General features: G+C 60.9%; 1 protein-coding gene across 1 annotated transcript; it reads right to left on the bottom strand.

Annotated features, from left to right (window-relative positions):
- Window positions 1–3,149: 3,149 nt before the first annotated feature.
- LOC135317957 (maestro heat-like repeat-containing protein family member 2B) lies at window positions 3,150–21,382 on the bottom strand. Its single transcript, XM_064474692.1, has 30 exons — window positions 21,305–21,382; window positions 20,619–20,732; window positions 19,346–19,468; window positions 18,623–18,788; window positions 18,126–18,224; window positions 17,418–17,572; window positions 16,952–17,095; window positions 16,307–16,399; window positions 15,738–15,807; window positions 15,513–15,626; window positions 14,952–15,025; window positions 14,488–14,607; window positions 13,562–13,669; window positions 13,207–13,366; window positions 12,770–12,810; window positions 12,315–12,456; window positions 11,530–11,582; window positions 10,982–11,089; window positions 10,611–10,730; window positions 10,216–10,407; window positions 9,306–9,467; window positions 8,956–9,078; window positions 8,574–8,641; window positions 8,076–8,211; window positions 7,875–7,970; window positions 7,324–7,428; window positions 6,967–7,090; window positions 5,910–6,019; window positions 3,731–3,876; window positions 3,150–3,480 (listed from the first exon to the last, which is right to left on the bottom strand). Exons 1-30 carry the CDS (start codon window positions 21,380–21,382, stop codon window positions 3,150–3,152), a joined length of 3,675 nt encoding a protein of 1,224 aa, XP_064330762.1.
- Between the last annotated feature and the right edge of the window lie 373 nt (window positions 21,383–21,755).

The following is a 21,755-nucleotide window of genomic DNA, read 5'->3' as shown; positions in this document are numbered from 1 at the left end:
TGTACTTCACAGGAGTCATTTCGCTGCACATTCTTGGCATATAGTGTGTCCTGCTGCACCATCAGGCAGAGTCATGGCTTCTAAAGCCCAGCTGACCCCCAACACGTGTCATTCCTTATGCCTTTGCTTTCCAGAGCTGTGCTCAGATGCGCCTGGGGCCCGCGGAATAAAGGTGGCGATGGTGGGTCAGGCAGGTGTGCCTCTTGAGCAACCACCCTCTTTGCTCTCCAGCCTGGCAGAAGGAGGGGGAACCACGGCCAGGGAAGCCGAAGAAGGGGAGGGACGAGGCAAAGCTGGGCTCATGAACCCTGTAGCAAAACAACCCGTATCTGCAGCCGGTTTCTGAGCCAAAACCAAGGAAGACGACTGCTTGCTTGGAAGCAGTCATGCTCCGGTGCCACCAATTCCAGCCGCTCCAGACCAGGACCCCTCCTGCCATGCTGCTGGAGCCCAGTACAGACCAGTGCCACCCACTACGGTCCTGCCTGGCTGCTGGAGCCCAGCCTGGTGCCTGGGGATCTGGAGTCTGCCCAGGCTGAGGAATGCAGCTGCCACTTTTACACTTGCAGGTGTAACTAGTAGCGAAGCTGAGCACGCGTCCCCGAGGTGCACACAGACAGACACACACGCGGAGGACACCGGCACTGCCAGTCGCGCAGGCTGCCGCAGATGAGGTGCTGCATCAACAGCACCCATGTGCAGGACTCGGATGAAGCACAGAGACAGCCACGTCCACTCCTCCTCTTGGGCTGGCAGAGACAGGAGGTCACCGGTGCAGGCACACCCACGGCTCTTTCTACGTTCACAAGCACACGCGTGTTCATGGATCCCCTGAGCCCCCTCCGTCCCCCCACGTACCCCTGCCCGGATCCCGGCCCTCTGACCCACCCCACGGGTCCCCCACTCGCTGACTGGTCCATCTCGGTGCTCCCTGCAAACAGGCAGCACTCGCACGTTTGTTCCACAGGCGCCCCACACTTGCGTGTCTCCCCAGGTGCCGGCACGGACCCTGCGCCCGCCTGAGACCCCAGCCCAGACCCGAGGCCTCTCTGGTCACCAGCTGGTCCAGCCTGAAGTTTGCTGGTGAGTGCATGCGCACATCTCGTGCACACCAGGTTTGGGGAAGATGCAGACTCAGAGCCTCTCACTCACCTCACTCGTGCTGCTCCCCCCAAGTGGGTGGCTTTCAGGACACACACCGTTCCCACCCCGCTGCCTGCTGGCCGAGATCCCCACTCGCTCCAGTAGCTGCACTGGGACCCCACGCCAGGAGCTGGCACCACAAGCCAGGGGTGCCTACACCCCCTGGCTGACTCCAGTAGCTGGCACCCAGTCCACCCACGCCAGCCCCGCAGTAGCTGGCACAGAGGCCTTTCAGTTCATGTACACGCAGGGTAGAGAGTGAGACAATGTGCTCTCTGCATAAAGAAAAGATTTAACCAGCAGATCTAAGAAGACAGGACATCATCTTCGGTTCCTTGCATACATCTGAGCCCTCTGCAAACACTTGCCGCCTTCTTCTTCCTTCCAGAGCGCTAACTTTGTCTCCTCACGTTCTTGCTCCAGCTGTTAACTTCTTTCTGCCATTTCTCTCATGGCTCTCAGATCACGTTCTGCCTCTTCCAGCTGGGTTTGAAGAGAGATGTTCGTTTGCATGGCAGAAGCTCGCTCCTCTGCCACTCACACTAGTGAGGCTAGTGAGCCGGACAACCCAAGCAGCAGTATTGCAGTAAAACCCCTCTGAACACGTCCTTCCCCACTCCCTGACTTACCTCAGCAAGGCAAGCTGTAGCTTGCATGCGCAGCTTAACTGAGTAGAAGTCCAGCCACGGCAAGAGGTTCCTCACCAGACAGGGGGAGATGAGCCCAGCGCGGAGCAGGACGCTGCACAGGGGACGCAAGCGAGGGACACACAGTTACCCAGGAAGGCCTCAGGCTGGGTCTCCAGAATTCACTTACGCTGATGCTGACACTATTCTTTAGCTCAGGACGACTTCCCAGGCATGCTGGAAGGCTCCCGGCAGCCATTTCCCTGGGCACAGCCCTGCAGGAGGTGGCCAGGTGCCTCCCTGGGGCTCCTACCTGCTCAGGAGATACACCCCCTCAGAGTGATGCAGGGGGTCTTCCAGGCAAGCCCACACTGACTTATTCACGAGCAGCTGCATCCATTTCTGCGCCATGCATTTGCCTAGCACCAACTCTGTAGCTAAAAGGAAGATCCTGGCAGAAGAAACAAAACACAAGATAAGCAAACCCAAAGAAACCACACCAAACCAAATCAAAAAAACACCACCACCACAAACCCCAAGAAATCTCAAATCACAGCAGGTTAGGGGAAGACTTATCTTTAGCAGAGCTAAACACCCCTGAAATGATGCTTCACAGCCTTCAAGACTGCAGCTAACGACACTGGCATCTTCGTCATGCCCCAAACCCACCGAAGCAGAAGAAAACCCACGCCCCTAGACTGACTCCATGCTAGATACTTCCCAAGGCAACACCTAATGCCTCTTCCCACCAGCATTTTGCAAAGAATGACACCAGTGCCCGCGAGAGTCACTGCTCCCAGCCGGGGTCCGCTGAGGGAGTGCAGTGCTAGTGGGCATGCAAGGGCATGCAGGAGGCAAGATGACAGCCGTATGAGTTGTACGAGCTGCGTAAGACCTTCCCGCCTGGGAGCCGGAGGTTCTCCGTGAAGGAACAGAAGGAAAACCAACCACGACGACTGGTTTCCACACCTAGGAAGCGGGGCAGGCGAAGCACTCCCTCAGCCCCACAAAGGCACACGCCTTGGCAAGGGGAACTGAAGCCAGCTCCTCCATCTGCCCCTTCACCTCCTTACCTGCAGGGCTTCTCCTCAAGGACCTGACCCTCAAGGAACATCCTTCTCCAGCTGCTCACAGGGCAAAGCAGCCTCTCCTTGCTCAGCATTTCACTGGCCCACCTCAGGAGGCTGGGAAGGATGTGGGGAAGCAGTTGCTTGAGCTCTTCTGTGCTCCTCAGGGCAAGCACCACCTGGGAGATGGCATGGGTGATCTGCAGAGAAACGTGACCAAGACACACCTCTTCAGGAAAGGCCTTTAACCACCAGCCTGCCTGGGGCAGGGGGTTACTGCTTGCAGTTGTCACTTCTGCAACAGCCTCGTGGCTCACGAGCACAAAACTGTCCTGGCTCCCCACTCTCCTTGAGGCCGGCCCAGCACAGTACCCTGGGAGTCTCCACGAGCTTCCCCAAAGGGCACCTGACTTCCTTGTGCCCAAGTATGACTTTCAAAGCAGAGGCAAAGCTGCAGAAACGTGTCTGCTGTTGAACGTACCGTCAGAACCTCCAGAGCGGTCTGAGAGTTGCACCGCTCACAAGCAGAGGAGTCAGTCCCCAGGACGTTGTTTCCTGCTCTGTTTAGTTTCTCCACTAAGCACCTCAGGACCTGAATCCCAAGGGTGCTTCTCCCCAGGCTCCGCCACAGCTCCACCGCGTCCCTGCAAGGGAACAGACGTTCACCCCTGAGACCATATCCCTGCAGGCCTGCAGTGCCCTCCAACCGCCTCATCTGCAATGGGGCTTACAACGCCCCACTCACGGCAGAGACACAAGCACACAGCCTTGCAACGCTCAAAACTGTTCAGGCAGAAAAAGAAAGGACCTGCTTCTTAACAGGATCCCCCCAGCGCAAGCAAGTGCTGGGGTCTCCGTTTGACTGCAGCGAGGGGAAGTGCATGGTGCACGTACCTGTCCATGGGCAGACCCTTCTGGAGGAGACTGCTGATCGTGGGTTCCTGGTGAAATCTGGTGAGGAGAAACACCGCGTGGAGCAGGAAGGGCCTGTGGGTGCTCTGCTGCATGTAGGTGTAAAGGGTGTTCAGGATTTTTGGCACCTGCATGAAAGAAGAGGGAAAGGAGAGCTCGGTGCATCCTTTACCCCATCCTGTGGGGGCAGACACAGTCACTCAGCAACTGAGCAATGCCTGCTCCCTTGACAGAGCCCAGATCTAGCTCAAAACGTCACCCCTCCCACCCTGCCTGACCCTGGCCCACGTCAGGAGCTGAGGATGCTCTTGGCAATTGTGCACACGCACGCACGCGCTCACGCACGCGCTCACACGCACAGCCCCAGTCACTGCGTGTGCTTGGGCCCAGCCATACGAGCAGCTGCGTGGCCTGTGCGCACACAGGAGACGGGCGCATTTCACACCCAATACTCGAATAACCCTCCCCACGTGCCTGTAGCGACGCAAGAGCAAGACCAAACACGCTCTTTGAGACCCTGAAGATGCCTTGCACGACCTCCGCCAGGCTACATGGCTCCTTCCAGAGGGACCCAGTTCTCCAGGACACCTTTCCTTGACTCCACCCTCTTCTCCCAAAGAGCCAAACCCTTCTGCACACAGAGGACCTTCCCCCGAAGGAAGGGGTGTTTGTTTGAGCCTTTCACAGCTAGAAGCCGTGGCCATGATAAGGACAAGGAGGCAGCCAGGCCCGTGGTGCAGACACAACCTGCTCTGCGCCTGGGGAAGCAGCAAGGGGTGACCCTGCAGACCGTGGATGCGGCACTCCCGCTGCCCGAAGCGGCCACGGGCTCCACAGGGACGGCACAGGGACGCCCTGCCCTGGCCGTAAGAGCAGCCGCCTAACAGCTGGGTGAGCTTTAGCTCAGCTGGGCGCGCTCCTGTGGGCTGCCTCCCATCGTGGCTGTCACCGTGACTGACCCACTGAGTTAGCCTGGGCTGAGCGAGCTGCTGGTGACCCTAGAGCCCAAGCGGAGCGCAGCGGAGCACGAGCAGAGGAGGAGAGCGGGAGCCTTGAAAGGGCGGGCACAGCCCGAGGCCAGCGGCTCCCAGGCCACTGACGGGCAGCAACTGGTGGCTAAAGGAAGGGCACCTCGCGGGCTGGGGAACACCGCAGTCGGGGAAAGCAGTGCGAGGAATGACAAGTACCCAACCTGTGGAAAACCTAGCGTGCCCAGCAAAGCTCGGAGTCGAGGGAATTGGGGTCCAGTGGAGAAACAGCAGGGTGGAGTGGATCCCAGGGCTGGCAGGACTGACAGTGACCCTGGAGGAACGGGAGGAACGGCAAGGTTGCTGCCCCCCAGTGCCTCACACATGGGAAGGACCTGGGCCAACGGGAGACTTTGGACAAGAAGTGCCCGTATCCTTGTCACGGAGCAGACGCCAGCAGCAGGTGCTAATGTGCGACTTAGACCATCGGTAGCCCCTCGGTTCGCCATAGACACGGGGGTGTTTCTTCAGCCCATGCCAACTGCACAGGGTGTAGTGCAGCAGCCGACAGGAGAAGAGACAAAGTCAAGTGGGAAAAAAAGGTCTCCTTTACCTCCTGGAGTATTTCCATTCTGCATTCCACCAGGAAGATGAACACCCACTCCCACACTTCTCTTGCACATGTGGGTGGGACATGCAGCAAGCTGTCCAGGACAGCAGTCAGAAAGTCTGTAGCCTGTGCTGGGGGGATGCATCTGCAAACAGCCTGGAGAGAAGTCGGGAACAGGAGAGACTGTGTCACAGCTCTGCTCCAGCAATGCGGAGAGGAGAGGAAACTTGATGGGACTGTTAGTTTCGGCAGTCGTGGAGGGGGCAATCACTTGACTCTCCTGCTGCCCATACAGCGCCGTTTACACCTGATGTGGCTAACCGACTTGGAAGCGTCTCCCCCCACGTTGTTTGCTCATATACCAAATCTGTGTTCTGACACGAGCACTCACACACACAGACACACACGTGCGCACAAACACACACATCGTGGCATCTGCTCCAGCAGGCCTAAAGGAGAGTCTTGTCTCAAAGCCGTCCTGGACAGCTCACTCTGGCGACAGCAAGAGACTCTGGAGGGGAGCAGGGATATGTGCAGGAGCCCAGGAGCTGGGCCCCCACCCTGCTGTTTTGGAGCCAGTTACCTTTGCTATTTTGGTAGAGGCCTGCACCAGAGTGTTGGTGTCTGGGCTGTTCAGCTCCTCGCAAAGGCGCCTGATCTCATCTGCCTCAAGCACCACCTTCATGGTCTTGGCTGGAACAAACAGCAGGAGAAAAGAGGAGTCACGTCTACAGAAGCCCAACCTCTGGCCCCAGGTACCAACCAATAAAGGAGAACCCAAGTGGTGGCAGTGAAGGCCACAGGGAAAGCCGGGGCCCTCCGCAACCCCGTGCCGCAGGATTTCCCGAACCAGAAGAATGCCTGACAAATCCCGGGCTGGAAAAAGCCTCTTTCTCCTTGAACTCTTTGCTGAGGCTTCACGGTTTCAGCAGCCTCTGCTCCCAGCAGCTGCATCCCCTATTGCCACACAGGCTACCATCATCTCCGGGAGGCAGGAAACCTCCCCGTGTCTTCCTCAGCACAGGCAGACCCTGCTGCCTGAAGAGGAAAGGATTCAAACACAGTCCTTTGGAGCTCGAGGCCTGCAGCTCAGATCCCTCCTCCCTGCCCAGTGTGCTCTGGGCAGCAAATTGATTCCCTCTCTTGTGCTCGGCAAGAGATCTCCTCCCTGTCAGGGATGAGTCTGGAGACTTCCTGGCTAGCTGCCTGTCCCTCCAGGCTCAGGGCAGGGAGCGAGGGCAAAGGCACCCTCTGAAATGTCAGGGATCTCATCCGAGGGAGTTGTCTGACCACCCTCTTGTCTCTCCTGGAATGTGGAGGGGGACAGACGTGGAGGGGGACAGTCCCCAGCACTGGGGACAACGACCCGCTCTCAGGCAGCAGCGGGGGATGGCCCTGAGCACCCACCCTCACGCATGCCTGGGGGAGGTGGGACTCAGCAACCCTCTCCCAGGGGTCCTTCCTGAGATGGCCGGGGAGGCAGAGGGCTAACAGGGTGGGGGCACAAAACCAGCCGAGCATGTTGCCTCCCCCTTCCCTCCCAGCGGTGGGGCCTGGCCCCACGGGACCCTGGTGGCACCAGGCTAGGAGGGGAGGGAGGATCAGGCTGAGCAAGGCTGGGAATCGCCTGCTCTCCTCACCTTGCATTTGGAGAAGGTAGCCAAGGCAGAGCCATGCCCTCTGGTGGGACGTGGCCAGGCAGTCGCTGGTCAGAGTCCCCAGCAGTCCCACCAGGGAGCCCAGCTGCTTGCAAGGACGTCCTGCCTGCAGGGGAGATCAGCAGGAAAAGGGTCGCAGGGAGCCCCAGCATCTGCTCGCCTCTACCGCCCATCCTGCTCCCTGAGCCGCTAGTGACCAGGCAGAGGGCCAGGCAGAAGGGCTGTCCCATAATCCCAGGAGCCCCAAAACCCAGTATCTGCTTGGGCAGGGCTCCCTTCCGGGGCCAGGAATCACCGTGGGAAGGGGGCACCAGGGCACGCAGAGGGGTCCCTACTCACCATGAGCTCAAATCGCTCCTTGCAAGCTCCCAGCACGTGGGCGCAAACGTGCAGGGCTCTCTCCCGCTCCCATTCTTTGGCCGAGGTGAGCCAGCCCTTCAGGACCTGAGGCAGGGTGCGTCTCTCTCACAACAGGCATCTTTCTCTCCCTGAGATCCCTCCCCCCTCCCTCCTTCTCTGGCCCCTTCCCGGCGTGGCCCCTGGCCCCACCAAGCACTGCCACTGCAGCCTCCACCACCTCGCTCTCTCCAGCCACCTCCGCCCTGAGCCAGGTGTTGCTTCCTTGCCACCATCTCCCAGCTCCAGCCTTCCCCCAGGCTGCTCTCGCCCACCTCTGGGCTGGCTCTTGGCGTTCCCTCCGGCACGGCCCACTTCTCTGCCGGTCCTGAGGCTGTCCCCCAGCTCAGACCCTGGCCCCAGCAGACGCACAGCCTCAGAGCGAGGAGCCAAAGCCCCACTTTCCCGTAGGAAAGGTATCCACCTCCTATCACCCTCTAAGGCCTCGATTCTCTGCCCCACAACACTTTCCCTGTTGCCCCATGGCTACTCACGTGGACCATGTCGTCAAAGCAGACAGAGGTCTCCTCTGCCTCCAGAAGGGTTCCCATGAGATGGCCCAGATCTTCCAAGCCTCTCCTGTGCAGAAGCTGAAAGCAGCAGAGCAGAGCTGAGGTTCTGCATCCTGGGGGCTGCCAGGGCGCACTGTGGAGGGAGCCTGGGCCAGAGGTGGGCAGGCACTGGCCGGTGGGTACCTGCATGTTCACAGCTGCCCTCACTGTCTTCCTTCCCCTGTTCATCCGCGCCTTGGAAGGACAGGACAAGACGCTCTGGCAGCACACTGACAGCAGCTTGCGACTTTCCTCCCTACTCAGAGGTGGCCGCAGCTTGCTGGACGGAGGAAAATGGAAGAGAAGACAGACAGGGGATTTACTAGCCCTCTCCAGAGAGGCTTAAACCACAACTGGGTTCTTCCTAATCAAGGGCCCCATACCCAACAGCCCCAGCCCATGGCAGCGAGCACTGCCTTCAGCTCCAGCAACTCCTGCCTCCTCCCAGGCAGCCGGCAAACCCCCGCCCCTGGTTAAGGAACCCCTGGGGCTCCCTTCCTTTGGGAGACACCTGAATGCTGAACACCCTCCCACTCCACAGCCCCCGCAGCTGCCGGCCCCATGCTCAAGGCCACTGGGGCTGCCCCAGCCAGCTGGGATGGGGCACACTGGGAGTCCCCAGAGCCTGGGAACAGGCCTCACCTCAACTCCTCCAGGGCCTGAAACACTCCATACACCAGGGAGTCGCAGGGCTCCCGCTTTATCCAGTCCTGCAAGTCCCAGGGACACAAGCACAGAGTTGGCAGAGGGCAGGGACATGGGACAGCCCTCCCACCTCCCCTGGGGACAGGCTCTGCCACCAGGCCTGGGCAGACACTGCCCCACGGACCCCCAAAGGCACCGCAGGCGGGACCCTGCTCTCCAGCCACAGCCACCCAGCACCAGCACTCAAGGGCCCCACCAGCTCGGGACACAGCTCCAGGAGCTGGCATGAAGCCGAGAGACCATCGTGCCTCTGGGGAAACCAGTCCGATGGCGCAGCCCAAAACTGCCCCGTGCGACTGCCCCAGCTATGGGCACTCACCAGCAGGGTCCGCGTCGCCTCCTGCTTTAAGGAGAGCTCAAAGCTGCCGCAGTCGCCCACAGCCTGGATGGCACAGCTGACCTCGGTGATGCTCTGCACCAGGGCGAGCTTGAGCTGCGATGCCTGAGGCCAAAGAGAGCAAAGCACCCCTTGAACTCTTCCCAGAGCTGGGAGGTGGAAGAAGAGCACGGGCAGGGGAAACCCATGGCGAGGTTGGATGTGGACGTTGAGGACAAACCCTTCCTTGGGAGATCTTTAGAAAGAGACCGTCCGTCTTGGTACACCCCAGGCCCAAGGGGCTGGAGCTGGGGCTCCCACACATCCCTGCCCTGTGTGCCCCGCACTCCTACCCTCTGTTTGGCTGTGGAGAGCCGCAGGATGTTGCCCATGATTTCTTTATCCACGTGGCTGAGCAGCTGCTCCTTGGGGGCATGCCGTGCGATGCCGCTGTAGGTGCGCATGAGAACAGCGCAAGTGGCCTGAGCTCGCTCCGTAGTGTGCTGCTGCCGTACCTGTGTTGACAGAGATGCCCTGAGACATTAGCCCCAGGACTCCTGCCCCACACCTTCACCAGCTCTTTGTTTCCCTGGGCACCTCCCAGCAGCTCCCCGAGCTGCTCACTGAGCTGCGAGCTCCGGGGCCGGGAGCTGTTTCCATCCCGCAGCTTGGCTTCTTGCGTGGCGATGGGCAGGAAGTGCAGCCAGCATCCCACACACTGCTGGCTGTTTCACCACTGATTTGAGAGGTCCGGGAACTGTCTGGAACCTTTCTGTGGAAAGGTATCTGACATAGCCTGTCACGGTCCTGCTCAGAGACACCCAGCCTGTGCAGGTCAGCGGTGCAGATGAGCCCAGCCTCTTTGCCTTCCCAGGCCAGGCTACACCGCGCTCTCTGCAGGGCCCTGCCCTGCCCTGCCCTGCCCAGAAAGGCTTCCCCACAGCCCCGAGGTGGGGATCAGAGCAAGCGAGACCTCGCCAGGCTCCTGCTCCCAGCCCCCGGCTTTGAGGAAGAGGCACAGTGTCACACCGTGCGCACCCCATCTTGTCACCAGCTCCTGCTGAACTTCAGTCGGGGCAACGTGGCTGCAAGCAAGCAACCGCTGCAGCTGCCCCAGCTGGGTGGCTCTGATCCACCAGGTGCCAAACCCCATCCTTTCCAAAGACACCTCAGGGGCCGCAATGCCAGGACGGCCCCTCTGAAACACAGGTCTCGGGTACCTCTTACAAGAGGGCTAATCTAAAGGCACCTGCCACAGTTTGCCTGCTGCAGCCGTAGAAGTGGAAAGAAGGCCAAAAAAAGGAAAGGCAAACAAAATCCTGGATCCTTTACCTTCCAGCCCATGGAAGTCTGATAGAACCAGTCTCTGGTGAGAGCAGCAGAGAACATGGTCACCGTGTCTAAAACCAGGTGGAAGTGCTCCTCGGCAGCACGGGCCACAACAGAAATCATTCCCTGCAGTCACAGAGAAACAGGGAGTCAGCTCCTGCCCAGGCACTCAGCCATGGCCAGTGACAACGGCCAGGCAGGACGTTGCAGCGAGGGGGAAATGGCAGCAACAGGGAAATCACGGAAATGTGGAGCAGGGCCAGCAGCAGCCCTCCCTCTCCCCCAAGAACAGGCAGGGCATGCTCACGAGGACATGAGCATCAGCTCACCTGGACCTCAGACAACTCCACAGGGTTTGTCTCCTGGAGGAACCTCAGCACCTGCCTTTGGACGTGTCTGAGGTCCTGACAACCTGCCAGCGCCGTCCCAAGAGCCTTGTGCAGGAATAGCTGAAAGAGAAGAGGCCGAGCCTAAGATGCGGTCATGGCGTGGCCTGTCAGGAGAGGGCTGGCCCCAGACGGACCCGACGACCCCTGGGAGCGGGCAAGGCCAGCCGCGGTGCCAGGCTGTAGCCAGACACTGGGACAACCTGGGGGGGGAGCGCCTTCTGGGGGCAAGTGAAGGGGGAGCAGTGAAAAAACCGCCTGTGTGGGCAGAGCACCGGCGCCAGCCCAGCCCCAGCGCGGGGCAGGAGACACACCTTCTCCCAGGAGCTGGGGGCAGAGCTGCCCAGCTGCTGGCTCAGCTCCTGGCTCAGGCCCACGGTCCACGCCTTGTCCTCGATGGGCTCCAGTGAGGCTCGCAGGAACTGGGGTGAACAGGAGAGGAAGCGAGTCTTCCCCTGACCTTGGCCAGGGCACTTTCCACGGCGCGTATCCCGGGATGCTGCTGGGGGAGAGCTGCTGCAAACAGCAGCTTCTTCCCCCACCCCACCCAGCCCTCTTGCCACCAGCCTCCCTCTTCTCCTACCACCTCAGGGGAGACCCCCCAGCACGGCGGACATCGGGGAGGAGGCAGTGCTAAGGCACGTGCCGCAGCGTTAGAGGGCATTAGCCATCAGCCGTGGCACATGTGCAGGCAGCAGCTCCTCTGAGCGGGCAGGCACCTACTGCGGGGGGAGGCGCAGGGTGCTCAGGAGGTGTCCCCACCTCCTGCTGCCCACACAGGCAGCCCTGAGCTTCCTCGCACAACTTGGCCTGCTCCCTCTTCTCCCCCTCTACTTGTGACACCGCGCCAAGGATGCTGTACCTTAAGCACACGGTGCTCCCACTCTGCAGAGTCCAGGGAGCTCTCAGTTCTTCCTAGAAAGCAAGAAGAAGCAAAAGCTCTTGCTGCCGCTTAAGCTCACACCAACGACAAGCCCGCTGGTCTCCTCTGCGGTCAGACCTCCCAGAAGTCCCAGGCCATCAGGCTACAAAGGGCCTACAAGCACCTACATTGTGAGGCCAAAGATACAGGCGGGGTCTCCCAGGGGCCTTTGTCAAAGTCGTTTGTCAGAGCCACCGATTCAAGCTGGGGAAGGACGCACTGACCACAGCTGATCCCCACTGCTTGACTGCAGCTCCCAGAACAACTCTGACCACTGAGTCGCAGCACGCACCAGCCACACACATTCCCTTCTTAATCACCCACCGCTTCCTGCCCGTTTCAGCCCTGCTCCCAGGCTAGTGCCAAGGACAGCTGCTGCAAACCTGGCCTGGCCTGGGGACTTGGTCCTCCAAAGCCAGAGGCTGGAACCCCTTCCAGGAGCGCCAGTCCTGCCCCTCTCCCAAACACCATGTCAGGCAGGACATGGGGGTGCCACCAAGACCTGCCGTCCAAGGGGACATCGGTGGCCCCGTCCATCCCCTGGGCCCGGTTGACACCGGGGGAACAGATGCCCCCAGCCTCAGTGCTGGCTCCCTGGAAGCAGAAAGGCAGCAGAGCAAGTGCAGGGGAACTGGGGACAACTCTCCTCCGTCACACTGGGAAGCTGCATTTTCCTGCCCCCCTCTCCCTCCCCGCCAGCCTCTTCCTCCTCACCCACACTTTACCTTCCAGGTACTGCAGCAGGAGGGGGACCTCGGTTGTCCACACTGCCCCCAAGGCTCGGTGGATCCTGCCGTGGAGGGCCTGCAGCAGCTGCAAGGCAGCGACTGCGCGTTCGCCACTCCTGTAAGGAGCTGCGGCCACCACCTAGGCGAGGACAGGAGAGAAGAGTCGCTCCTGCTGCCAGAGCCACAGCTTCTCCCGGGAAGGAGGGAAGGAGGGAGCTCGGGAGCTCGGGAGCTCGGCGCTGATCGGCCAGCAGCGGGCGGCCAATGGCTTCACCCGGGGCGCTGCCAGTCCCGAGGAAGGAGCGGGATCCCTGATGGGCTCGGGCAGGCGCGGGCACGCTGCCGCCTCCTTGGGGGCTCCCAGCACTGGATTTAAGAGCATCTCTGTCCCAGGTTCTCCCACCACCCACCCCTGTCCAGAAAAGCTCTTTCTCCAGGGCCCTGCTACTCACCAGCAGTCGAGCCAAGAGGGCCTGGGGAGCCGGCAGCTGGGCTGCGGGAAGGAAGAAAGGCTGGGTGAGCTGATGAGCCCCCACAGTGCCCTGCCCCTTGTACCTCCTATGACCCACACAGGGCTGAGGGCTGAGAGCAGCAGCGCTGCCACAGCGCTGGCCTGAGGGTTATCCCCAGGACAGCCCAGCATGAGACGAAGGCAGCTCCAGCATGGCCAGGAACGAGCCCCGGCTCACCAGGAGAGTGCTGCCAGCAGGAGAGACAAGTCTCTGTGCTGGGCAAGGGGCAACGTCAGGCAGAGCCCCCCGCGCCCAGCAGCAGAGCCTGGCTCTGCCCTTTGGTTTCCTGGGCTCCTGCTCAGGGCTGGTGGGGCACAGGGAGACACGGACTGGCCCAACCCCCTGCCAAACCCAGCAGCACTCACTGGGGCTCCTACCTTGCTCCTGGGACTCTGTGGCATCTGGCTCCTCCTCTTCTTCCTTGCACCCTGCTCTCTCCCGTCTCTCAACTAGGGCTTGGAGGCAGTGGGAGAGCGGGACCAGCATGCCACTGTACTGGGCTGGCACGACATACTGCAGCAGCCTCGGCCACAGGAGCTGCAGAGAAGAATGGGGCAATTCACCACACTGGCATTTCCACTCAGCTCCAGGACAAAAAGGATGGTCTGCATTTCCCCGAGCCTTGTGCACTTCAGCACGCATGAGGGGAGAGGCTCAGGGCAGGGGAGAGCATGAGGGAAAATGTCCTGAAGGCAAGAAGTAGCCACAGCAGCAGCGCACAGGGCGGCTTACTTGTGTCATCCCTCTCAGAGAGACATCCAGCGAGCCCAGGATGTCCATGCACAGGGCTCGAAGAGCTCCATCCTCCTGGGTTTCCCAGGGAAAAAGGCCTCCTGCCACCTGCAAGACAGAGTTGGCAAAACCCCCATTACGCTCAGGCCCTGACCGACAAGGCTCAGGCACGACTCACCGGGGCTCCTGCGCCAGCCTCCTGGCAGCCCTGGCGGCAGCACGTCCAGCCCAATGGATGGGGAGGAGCATCGGAAGCCCTTTCCTTCTCCCTGCTCCCAAACCAGAGCCTCTCTGAGCCTCAGAGCAAAGCGATGCACACGGATCTCTCGGCTAGGGGATGCTCTGGCCAGAGGGCAGATCCTTGGCAAGTCAGCAGGAAGCTCGGCCCTCCCCAGCTTTCATCATGAAAATGCTCACTGAAGGGACGGCCAAATGGCCTGTCCCCTTGCCAGAAGCGGTGCGGGCCCCCAGACTGCTCTCAGATGGACAGGGTGTGCTTTGGAGGGCCAGAGCTCGACAAGACCACAGAGAGCTCTTCTAGCCAGGCCCACCCGTCTGCACTGGCTGCCTTTGGGTGATGGTCCATGAGCATTTAAGGACGGAGGATGTCCTGTCCCTGCAAGCCCTTCCCTTTGCAAGGCGGCTTTGCGGAAGGCCCCTGTGGGCACAGCTCAGCCCGTGGGGTGTGCAGGCAGCCCCGCAGTCCCAGGTGGCACGCCCGGGTGCAAACCCACGTCATCCGGTGACATCTCCACCAACATCAGCACAGACACCCACGAGGAACGGCCATTTGGAGGCCGCTCTGATGGCAGTGCCGGCAGTGATGGCCCTGCAGCGTGAGCCCTCCGTGGCCAAGGATGCCTGCAGGAGCTCTCAGCACAGCCCATGCACCGGTCAAAGGCCTGGGTGTCCTGCTCTGCACTTACCAGTCTGCCCGAGGTCCGGCTGAACTCCGTGAAGATGTGCCCCACCACATCCCATGCCCAGCAGCTCTGGCCGACAGAGCTGAGCAGCTCCCTGATGAACTCCAGAACTGCCCTCCGCACCTGCCAGGGGAGAGGGTGGTTACGACCTTCCTGTTCAAACCCCAAAGGGAAGCCACCTTTGCTTGGGGGCAGCCTTTGAAGTGGCTCACAGAGGCATGACGAGCGCATGGCAGAAGCTTTTGCTCCTGCCGTCAGGGCTGGGCTTTAGCACGAGGCTGCACGGGCGCTTGCCCCACAGAGCACAACGACCTCCCCACTCCACTCTGTCAGCTCTTCCCAGGGAGGAGCCATCACCCACCTCCTGGGCAACGTGCTGGCGCTTCCCCAGGCACCCCAGCTCTGCCCCAAGGGTAAGGGTTTCTCTGCCTCCCCTGATGGCACCACCCCTACCCACACCAGCTCACCTGGGCACTGGGGTCATCGCACACTGACCCCACAGCCTCCACCACCTGGGGCAGCTTCTCTCTCGTCGCAGGTGCTGGAAGAGATGTGGAGAGGGGGGCGTTGAGGCACAGCCCTGATGGCAGAAGGGATCCCTCGAAGCTTCCAAGCGCACCAAGGGGACAGAAAACGGGGCCTGACTCTGACTTCACAGGAGGCAGCGGTGTAGCCAGAGCAACTCTGTTTCTAGAGGCGCAGCTATTTTATAGGGACTGAAAACTAGGCTAATATGGCAACACAGAGGATGAGAGAAACGTCGTGGGTACAAGCAGCTCCTCTGCACACCAGCCCACCCACCATCCCACCAGCCCGCCCGTGTTACCGAGCTTGGAGCACCGCCCCTGGTGTGCCACTGTTCCTAACTGCCGGGGCAGAGCTCGAGCCCTGTCATGGGGCATCAGCTCGGCTGGGGGACCTGCTCCTTGCAGCTCCTTTTGGGTGCAGGAGCACCAATTTCAGGCCATTCCTGCTCTCAGCCCAGCAGCCCCAGCCCCTGCCTTGTGTCCCTGCTCCATGGCACTGACCGTCAGAGCGGACCAGCACTGCCAGCAGGCCCACGGCTGCCACGCGACCGGCCTCACTCCCACCGCTCAGCTGGGAGCGTAGAAACGCGACAGTCTCCTCGGCGTACATTTGTGCTGCAGGGAAGAAATCGCATTCTGCATTAGCAGGCAGCTTCCCCTGACCGCCAAGGACAGGGAGAGAGCTGCCACAGCACGGCGGGGCATCGCCCAGTCTCCTCGTCTTACCCTGCAGCACGACACAGCGGGACAGCACTGCCTTATGGGCCGGGCCCGGCTCTTTGGTCACATCAGAGAGCTGTGGGAACAAGGTCCGTTTTAGAGAAAGTCACATCAGTGTTGAAAGGGGCTGAAAAGAAATTGTGCTCTCAGCTCCCCTCTCCCTGGGCACTCTGGGCACGGGACCCACAGCCGAAACCCAGCCCACTCCACAGTGGCCCCCCTGGGCATGCACAGAAGTTTGCAGCCGCCCAGGCTGCCCAGGAGCTGAGGCTGAGCAGCGTGAAAAGGTGTCGGCACTCCAGAGTCCTCCTGCAACTTGGCCGAGAGGGAAATTGCTGTGGGAGCTGGGCTGTCCCTCAGGCCCATTCTAAAGAGCCAGGATCAGGCCTCCTGCAGCCTTAACGTGGCGCCTGCACCACAAATCCTGGCGTGCTCCTGGCCTGCAGGAAGGTCCTTGCGGAGGGACGCCCTGCCCTGCCCTGCCCTTCCTTGCCTGACAGCTGGCAGGTCTTTCCCCTCCATGGCAATCAGGTGTGCAGGCCCCAGGCCAGCGGCAGGGCGCAGGCTCCCCTTACCTGGCGGTGCACAGCAGTGCTGATGGCAAGAGCCGTGCCCCGTGGGACTGGGGTCTGAACTCCCTCCAGCGTCTCCAGGACATAGCTGAGGCTCTACAAGAGAATGGGGGAGGAAGAGGAGGCTAAAGGCACCTTGGGAAAGGAGAAACCCAGCACATCTGTGATAAGGGCAGTCCCTAACACCAGCTCCCAGGGGAAACACCAAACCCTCCCGCACGGGGCTTCTTGTTTGTCCTCCCCTCAGTGTGCCATCGGGAGGGTCTCTTTCCTCTGAACAGAGCTCAGTCTTGGCAACTCAGTTTCCCAGCACTTCCCACTCACCAGACCTCACCCCTCACTGGATGGGACTGGACGTGGCCCTGGGCATTAGGGCAAAGCTCTTCCCGCACGCAGAGCCCCAGGGAGGTGGCGATGCCTCCCTTCCTGAGAAGATGAGCCCTAGGGACTCTCGCCTCCCTCCTCGCCCTCTCTGGGTTGCTCTTCTCTTGCCCAAAGAGCACAGGAAGCCTCAGGCCTCCTCTGCTCTCCCTGTTCCTTCTCTAAGGGCTTCCCACCTCCCCCTGGCACCCCACAGCTCCTCAGCGCCTCGCGGCATTCGCATAGACCCAGCCCAGCAGCCACGCCAGGCCCTGCGCAGCACCTCACCTTGGTGACCCGGGAGGGGTCTCGGACCTCCCGATATTGGTGCAGGAGCCAGAGGAGCTGCTCCCAGGCATGCTCTCGGTGCTGCTCCTCATGCAGAAGGACACTCATCATGGCAGCCACCGCCCCGAGGACAGCCTGCTTGGCCTGAAGATGGAAGGCAGAGGCTCTGCTTGGAGGGCTGAAGCACTGCCTAGTGCTCAGCATCCCCTGGACACCACTCGGCCCTTCCCACAGAGAGGGGTTTCCCTTTCCTTTCTGCCCTGCAGGAGAAGGGCTCACTGCGCAGGAGAGAGGCCATTTCCCCACGCTGCCCTCCCTGCAGAAAGGCCCCAGGACCCGGCTGCTTCCCCACAGCGAATCCCCCTTCCCTCCCCACTCTGCTCGCACCCCACTGGGCACTGACGGACCCACCGACGTGGACATCCCCCGCCACGGCCTCAGTCGTGGAAACCAGCGCTTCTCTCACCTCTTCCTCCCTGCAGTCCAGCCAATTTTCCACCACATAGCAGAAGACCGGGTAAATGGCTTCAGAGAACCGTGCCGCTGCCCCTTTGCGAGGGAAGGAGCATTGCTCCCGCTTGCCAAAGTACGTATTGACTCCTTTCGACCATTGCTCCAGAACTGCGCCAGGAGAAAGGAGAAGGGAGCATGTGAGAGTCTGCTGCAAGGACCGTACCTTGCACTCTCCTCCAAGCCTGCTTTAAGGACAGATGCAGGTTTGGCAGGGCTCAGCCCAGGCCCAGATCTCAGTCTGAGGGCAAGGTGTGCTCTTGAGGTGTCTGGACTCAAACAGCCCACTGTTTCCTCCTCTCCATTGTACCTTCTCCTCCCCAAAGGCCCCTTCCCCTCCAGCGTTTCTCACTGCAGCCCCTTCTCTTCCCTTCCCACACATACGCCCTTTCAGAGCAGGGATTTTAATCCCAGAGGAAAGCAGGGGAACAGAAACCGTCGGAAGGGACCCAGGAGTTCCACCGTGCAGCACCACTGTGTCCTACCCATAGAAAACTCCTGGCCTTCCCTTGCTCCTTCTACACACTCGCAGCAGTTTGGGATCACCAAGGCCTGACCTCGCTGTGGGCTGACACCCACGGTGTTCCCTCTGAGATCATACGGCGGCACCAAAGGCCAGCCCAGCCCCTACCCCTGGGGCCCCGGCCAAGGAGCTGACACTCACCACTGCAGACGGCGCACAGGATCCGGCCGCTCCCCACCCGGCTCAGCACGGCGCGCAGGGCGAGCAGCGTCATTCCCACAAAGGGGATGCACTGCAGGGCTGCAGAGAAGGCAGGGACAGCGGGACCGAGAGGGTCAGTGAGAGGCACAGGAGACTGGGGGGTCTGTCCCTGGCGGGGCTGGGGCTGCAGGGCCATGCAGGATGTGCCAGAGGGCACGGGGAGGGCTGCCTTCCCCAAGGGGGACGCAGGGAAGCTCTTCGGCGTAATGGGGAGGACAGTGTGGGGCAGAGACCCCACGGGTTTGTCTCTAGCATGTTGCCACCCTTCGGGAACCGGGATCAGGCTGGTTAAGGCAAAGCTGCGAGCCGGGCCTGGCACACAGAAAGGAGGCACGACAACTCCGTAGCCCCCCAGTTCAACACAGAGCGTTTAGGGAGGGCGAGGATCCCTTCTCCGCGTATCACAGACCCAAACCAGGAGGCTGAGGGTGCCGTACCGTAGCTGTGGGCCATTTTGCCCAAGGTGAGGAGCACAATCTCATCAGGGACCTTCCCCATGGCCTTCAGGTGGCTCTGGAGCTCAGACATGACAAAGTGGAAGTGGGAGCGGGCCAGAGCCACCAGGACATCACTAGCAGCCATCTTCACGTCACCTGCCACACCCTGCAAAAGCGTCACAGGTTAGACACTACCGAGAAAAAGGCTGAGGCACTCAGACAGGCTGAACGACCCCGTCTCCTCTGGAAGACCCCTCGGGGCAGTTGTCCTCAGGGCTGGGCAGCTGCCACCTCTTGTAGCCTGGAGCAGGCGAGCAGCTCCCTGGCAAGACAAGGGCATCTCTCCCCCAGCACAACGCTGTGCTGCTGGCCCCTCTCCCTCTCCATGGAGATGCCAGGAACAAACTGTCACAGACTCACACCCCACCGGGACCTCTCTGTGCGGCTGGTGGGCTCCCATGGCTCTTCCTCAAGGCAGGAGAAATAACCTTGAGCTTGAACCCAGCTCTCGCTCAGTTAGAAACGGCCCCGAGGCAGCTTCTCTGCACAGCGCCCTGCATCCCCTCTCCAAATCCCCTGTAACGACGAGTCCCCAGAGCCTCTCCCTGAGCACCTCCGCTGGGTCTGAATAACCAGGGAACACCTCTGCACCACTCTGTGCTTCCCCCAAGACCAGGGGCGGAGGCAGGCTGCTTTGGTGGCCTTGAAGGAGAACAAGCTCACCTGGGCTGCTCGCATGTCACTGGACACCTCTGCTATCAGGCGGTTCACAACACCGCTCGTCAAACAGCCGTCGCCTCCCTGCAAGACACTCTCCAGCTCCCGGTATGTCTCCACTCGCTCACCCTGAGGACAGACCGCAAAGGGGAGTGATGCAACTTGCTTTGCCCTCCTTCTCAGGGAGCCACGAGAGAGACCTGGTGCCCCCCAAATCATCTGTGGGACACAGGCATGAGGTACGAGCTGCAGGCATCGGTCGGGACAGCCACAGGGAACAGCAAGATCTCCTGCAGCGCCTCTGACACTAGCAGAGAGCCAGGCGGGGAGATTGACTCCGGCAGGGTAAAAGGCCCTGCGGGAGCCTAGGAAGTCACTCCCGAGGGTGGGGATGGCGGAGGTCAGAGGGAAAGCACCAGGCAAGGAAGAGTGTGGCTGTTCGCTCAACTCCTGCCCAGATTTTGGCTACCTCGGCTCACATTAAGGCTGATGTATGCTGGGAGCAGTGCCATTAGGTCAAGGCGAGAGCACCACGTAGGCAGGGCAGGTGGCCGGAAAGAGCTAAAGGGCCGTGATGCAGCCCTGACCACCTGCAGATTCCTGTCTGCGGCGGCCATTATCTTTTGTCCGGCAGTTTCCTCAGAATCCACTAACTTATTGAAATGCTACAGACCAAACCTCCAAGCTGGAGGGTATAGAACATGGGCTTACTCAAAAACCTTTTGAAGGAGATCCAACAGCAGCTGAACTGCCGAGGCTTTTGTGCTTCCCGGTGTGATACAGGGGATGCCCACACCGTGACGGAGGAGGAAGGATGAGCCCTCTCACCGTCGGCAAGGTAACATTCTCTTTTTTGCTCATGGGTGCACAATATTAAGAGTTCTAGGTTGCAAGTGGTGAGACCTTATGACTTGACTGGTGAATAGGTGCATTCCGGTGATATAGACCAGTCTGGGCACCAGTCTCGCACCCGCAGGCGCCCCAGAGCTGGGACAGTTCCCCAGCCAAAGCTAAGAAGGGACCTCGGGCACTTGGGCAAAGGCGCTGGAGAGATGCTGGGATTTATGCCAGAGGCTTTGCCTTGCCCAGGAGAGCACTGCAAGCTCCTGGGGAAAGGAGCGTGAAGCGGTCGCATTAGTCCAGGTTGAGGGGGCAGGAACGGTGCTGGGGGACGACGTGCTTGCAGGAGGGCAGAGGTGCTGTTGGGTGAGATCCCCCTCTGCCACGGCACCTGGCGAAGCCAGGGGCATGGAGGGGAGCCCTCAACTCCCCGCCTCACCTCATTGTCTTGCAGCTGCTTTAGCAGAGAAGTCCCGGCAGCCGCAAAGGTGGTGACAGCCGCAGGGACGGCTCCCGTTGCACTGCCTCTGTCCTCAGAACGCTCAGGGCTGGACTGGGAAGCCACACATGGGCACAGAGCTGGAAGGAAAGACAGACATGGTTTTGCTGGTTGCAGGGCTTCGCACCGGGGAGGGGTGAGGATCTCCCCAGGCACTAACAGCCTGTGCCGACTGTACCGGCAAGAGGGCAGTCAGTGGGGTTAGGGGAGGGAGCCTTCCCCTCACTGTGGCACTGGGAAGACCACCTTGGGGGACTGGGCCCATTCTGGGCTCCCCAGGGACAGAACAGAGCAAAACGCTGGAGGCCCTGGGCTGGCCAGGGGACGGACATGGGGCTCTGCAAGGAGAGGCCAGGAGGACTGGGGCTGCGCAGCCCCGGCAAGAGCCGGCCAGGCCAGGTTGTCTCTGGTCAGTCCCCAGATGCCCCACGGAGGGCAGGGAGAGGACAGAGCCAGAGCCCTCTCGGAGGTGCCTGGCAGCACGATGAGAGGTGACGGGGACGCAACCCCCAGCACCCGGCTGGGACAGACATTGCCTCCAGCAGGCATCAGCCCCCAACCTCCCGCCAGCCCCTCACCTCTGAGCACTCTCATCCTCCCCATGGCAGCAGGATCTCTGGACTGACGCACTGCTCTCTCCGGGCAAAAGCCATGAGAAAGTGGGGCAGCACCAGCCCCAGGAGGAAGATATAGAGCCCAGCCATTGTGACCCCGCTGCGGAATGCGGCACCTCACAGAGGGCGGCTGTGACATGGGCACATGTGCTGGGGACACACCGTGGGACAAGGACTGGACACAGCAGCACCCTGGGGACCCCCACAGGCCCAGAAAGGCAGGATTTCCTCTCCATCACTTGCATTCACTTGTGCTCCTCAAGCAGTTTTAACAAAGTCTTTCTCCAGACAGCCCTTCCCAGCTCTGTCCCCAATCCACGTCCCCCCTCCAGGGATCCAGCCCTGGAAACATTCAAGGTCAGGTGTGACGGGGCTTTGAGCAACCTTGTCTAGTTGTGCCATGTCCCTTCTCATGGCAGGGGGGTTGGACTAGATGACCTTTAAAGGTCCATCCAACCCAAAC

Source organism: Phalacrocorax carbo, chromosome 28, assembly GCF_963921805.1.
Source record: "Phalacrocorax carbo chromosome 28, bPhaCar2.1, whole genome shotgun sequence".
In the NCBI taxonomy this organism is placed as follows: Eukaryota; Metazoa; Chordata; class Aves; order Suliformes; family Phalacrocoracidae; genus Phalacrocorax; species Phalacrocorax carbo.
The sequence above is the reverse complement of the archived record's forward strand: the minus strand, read 5'-3'. Positions and strand labels throughout refer to the sequence as shown.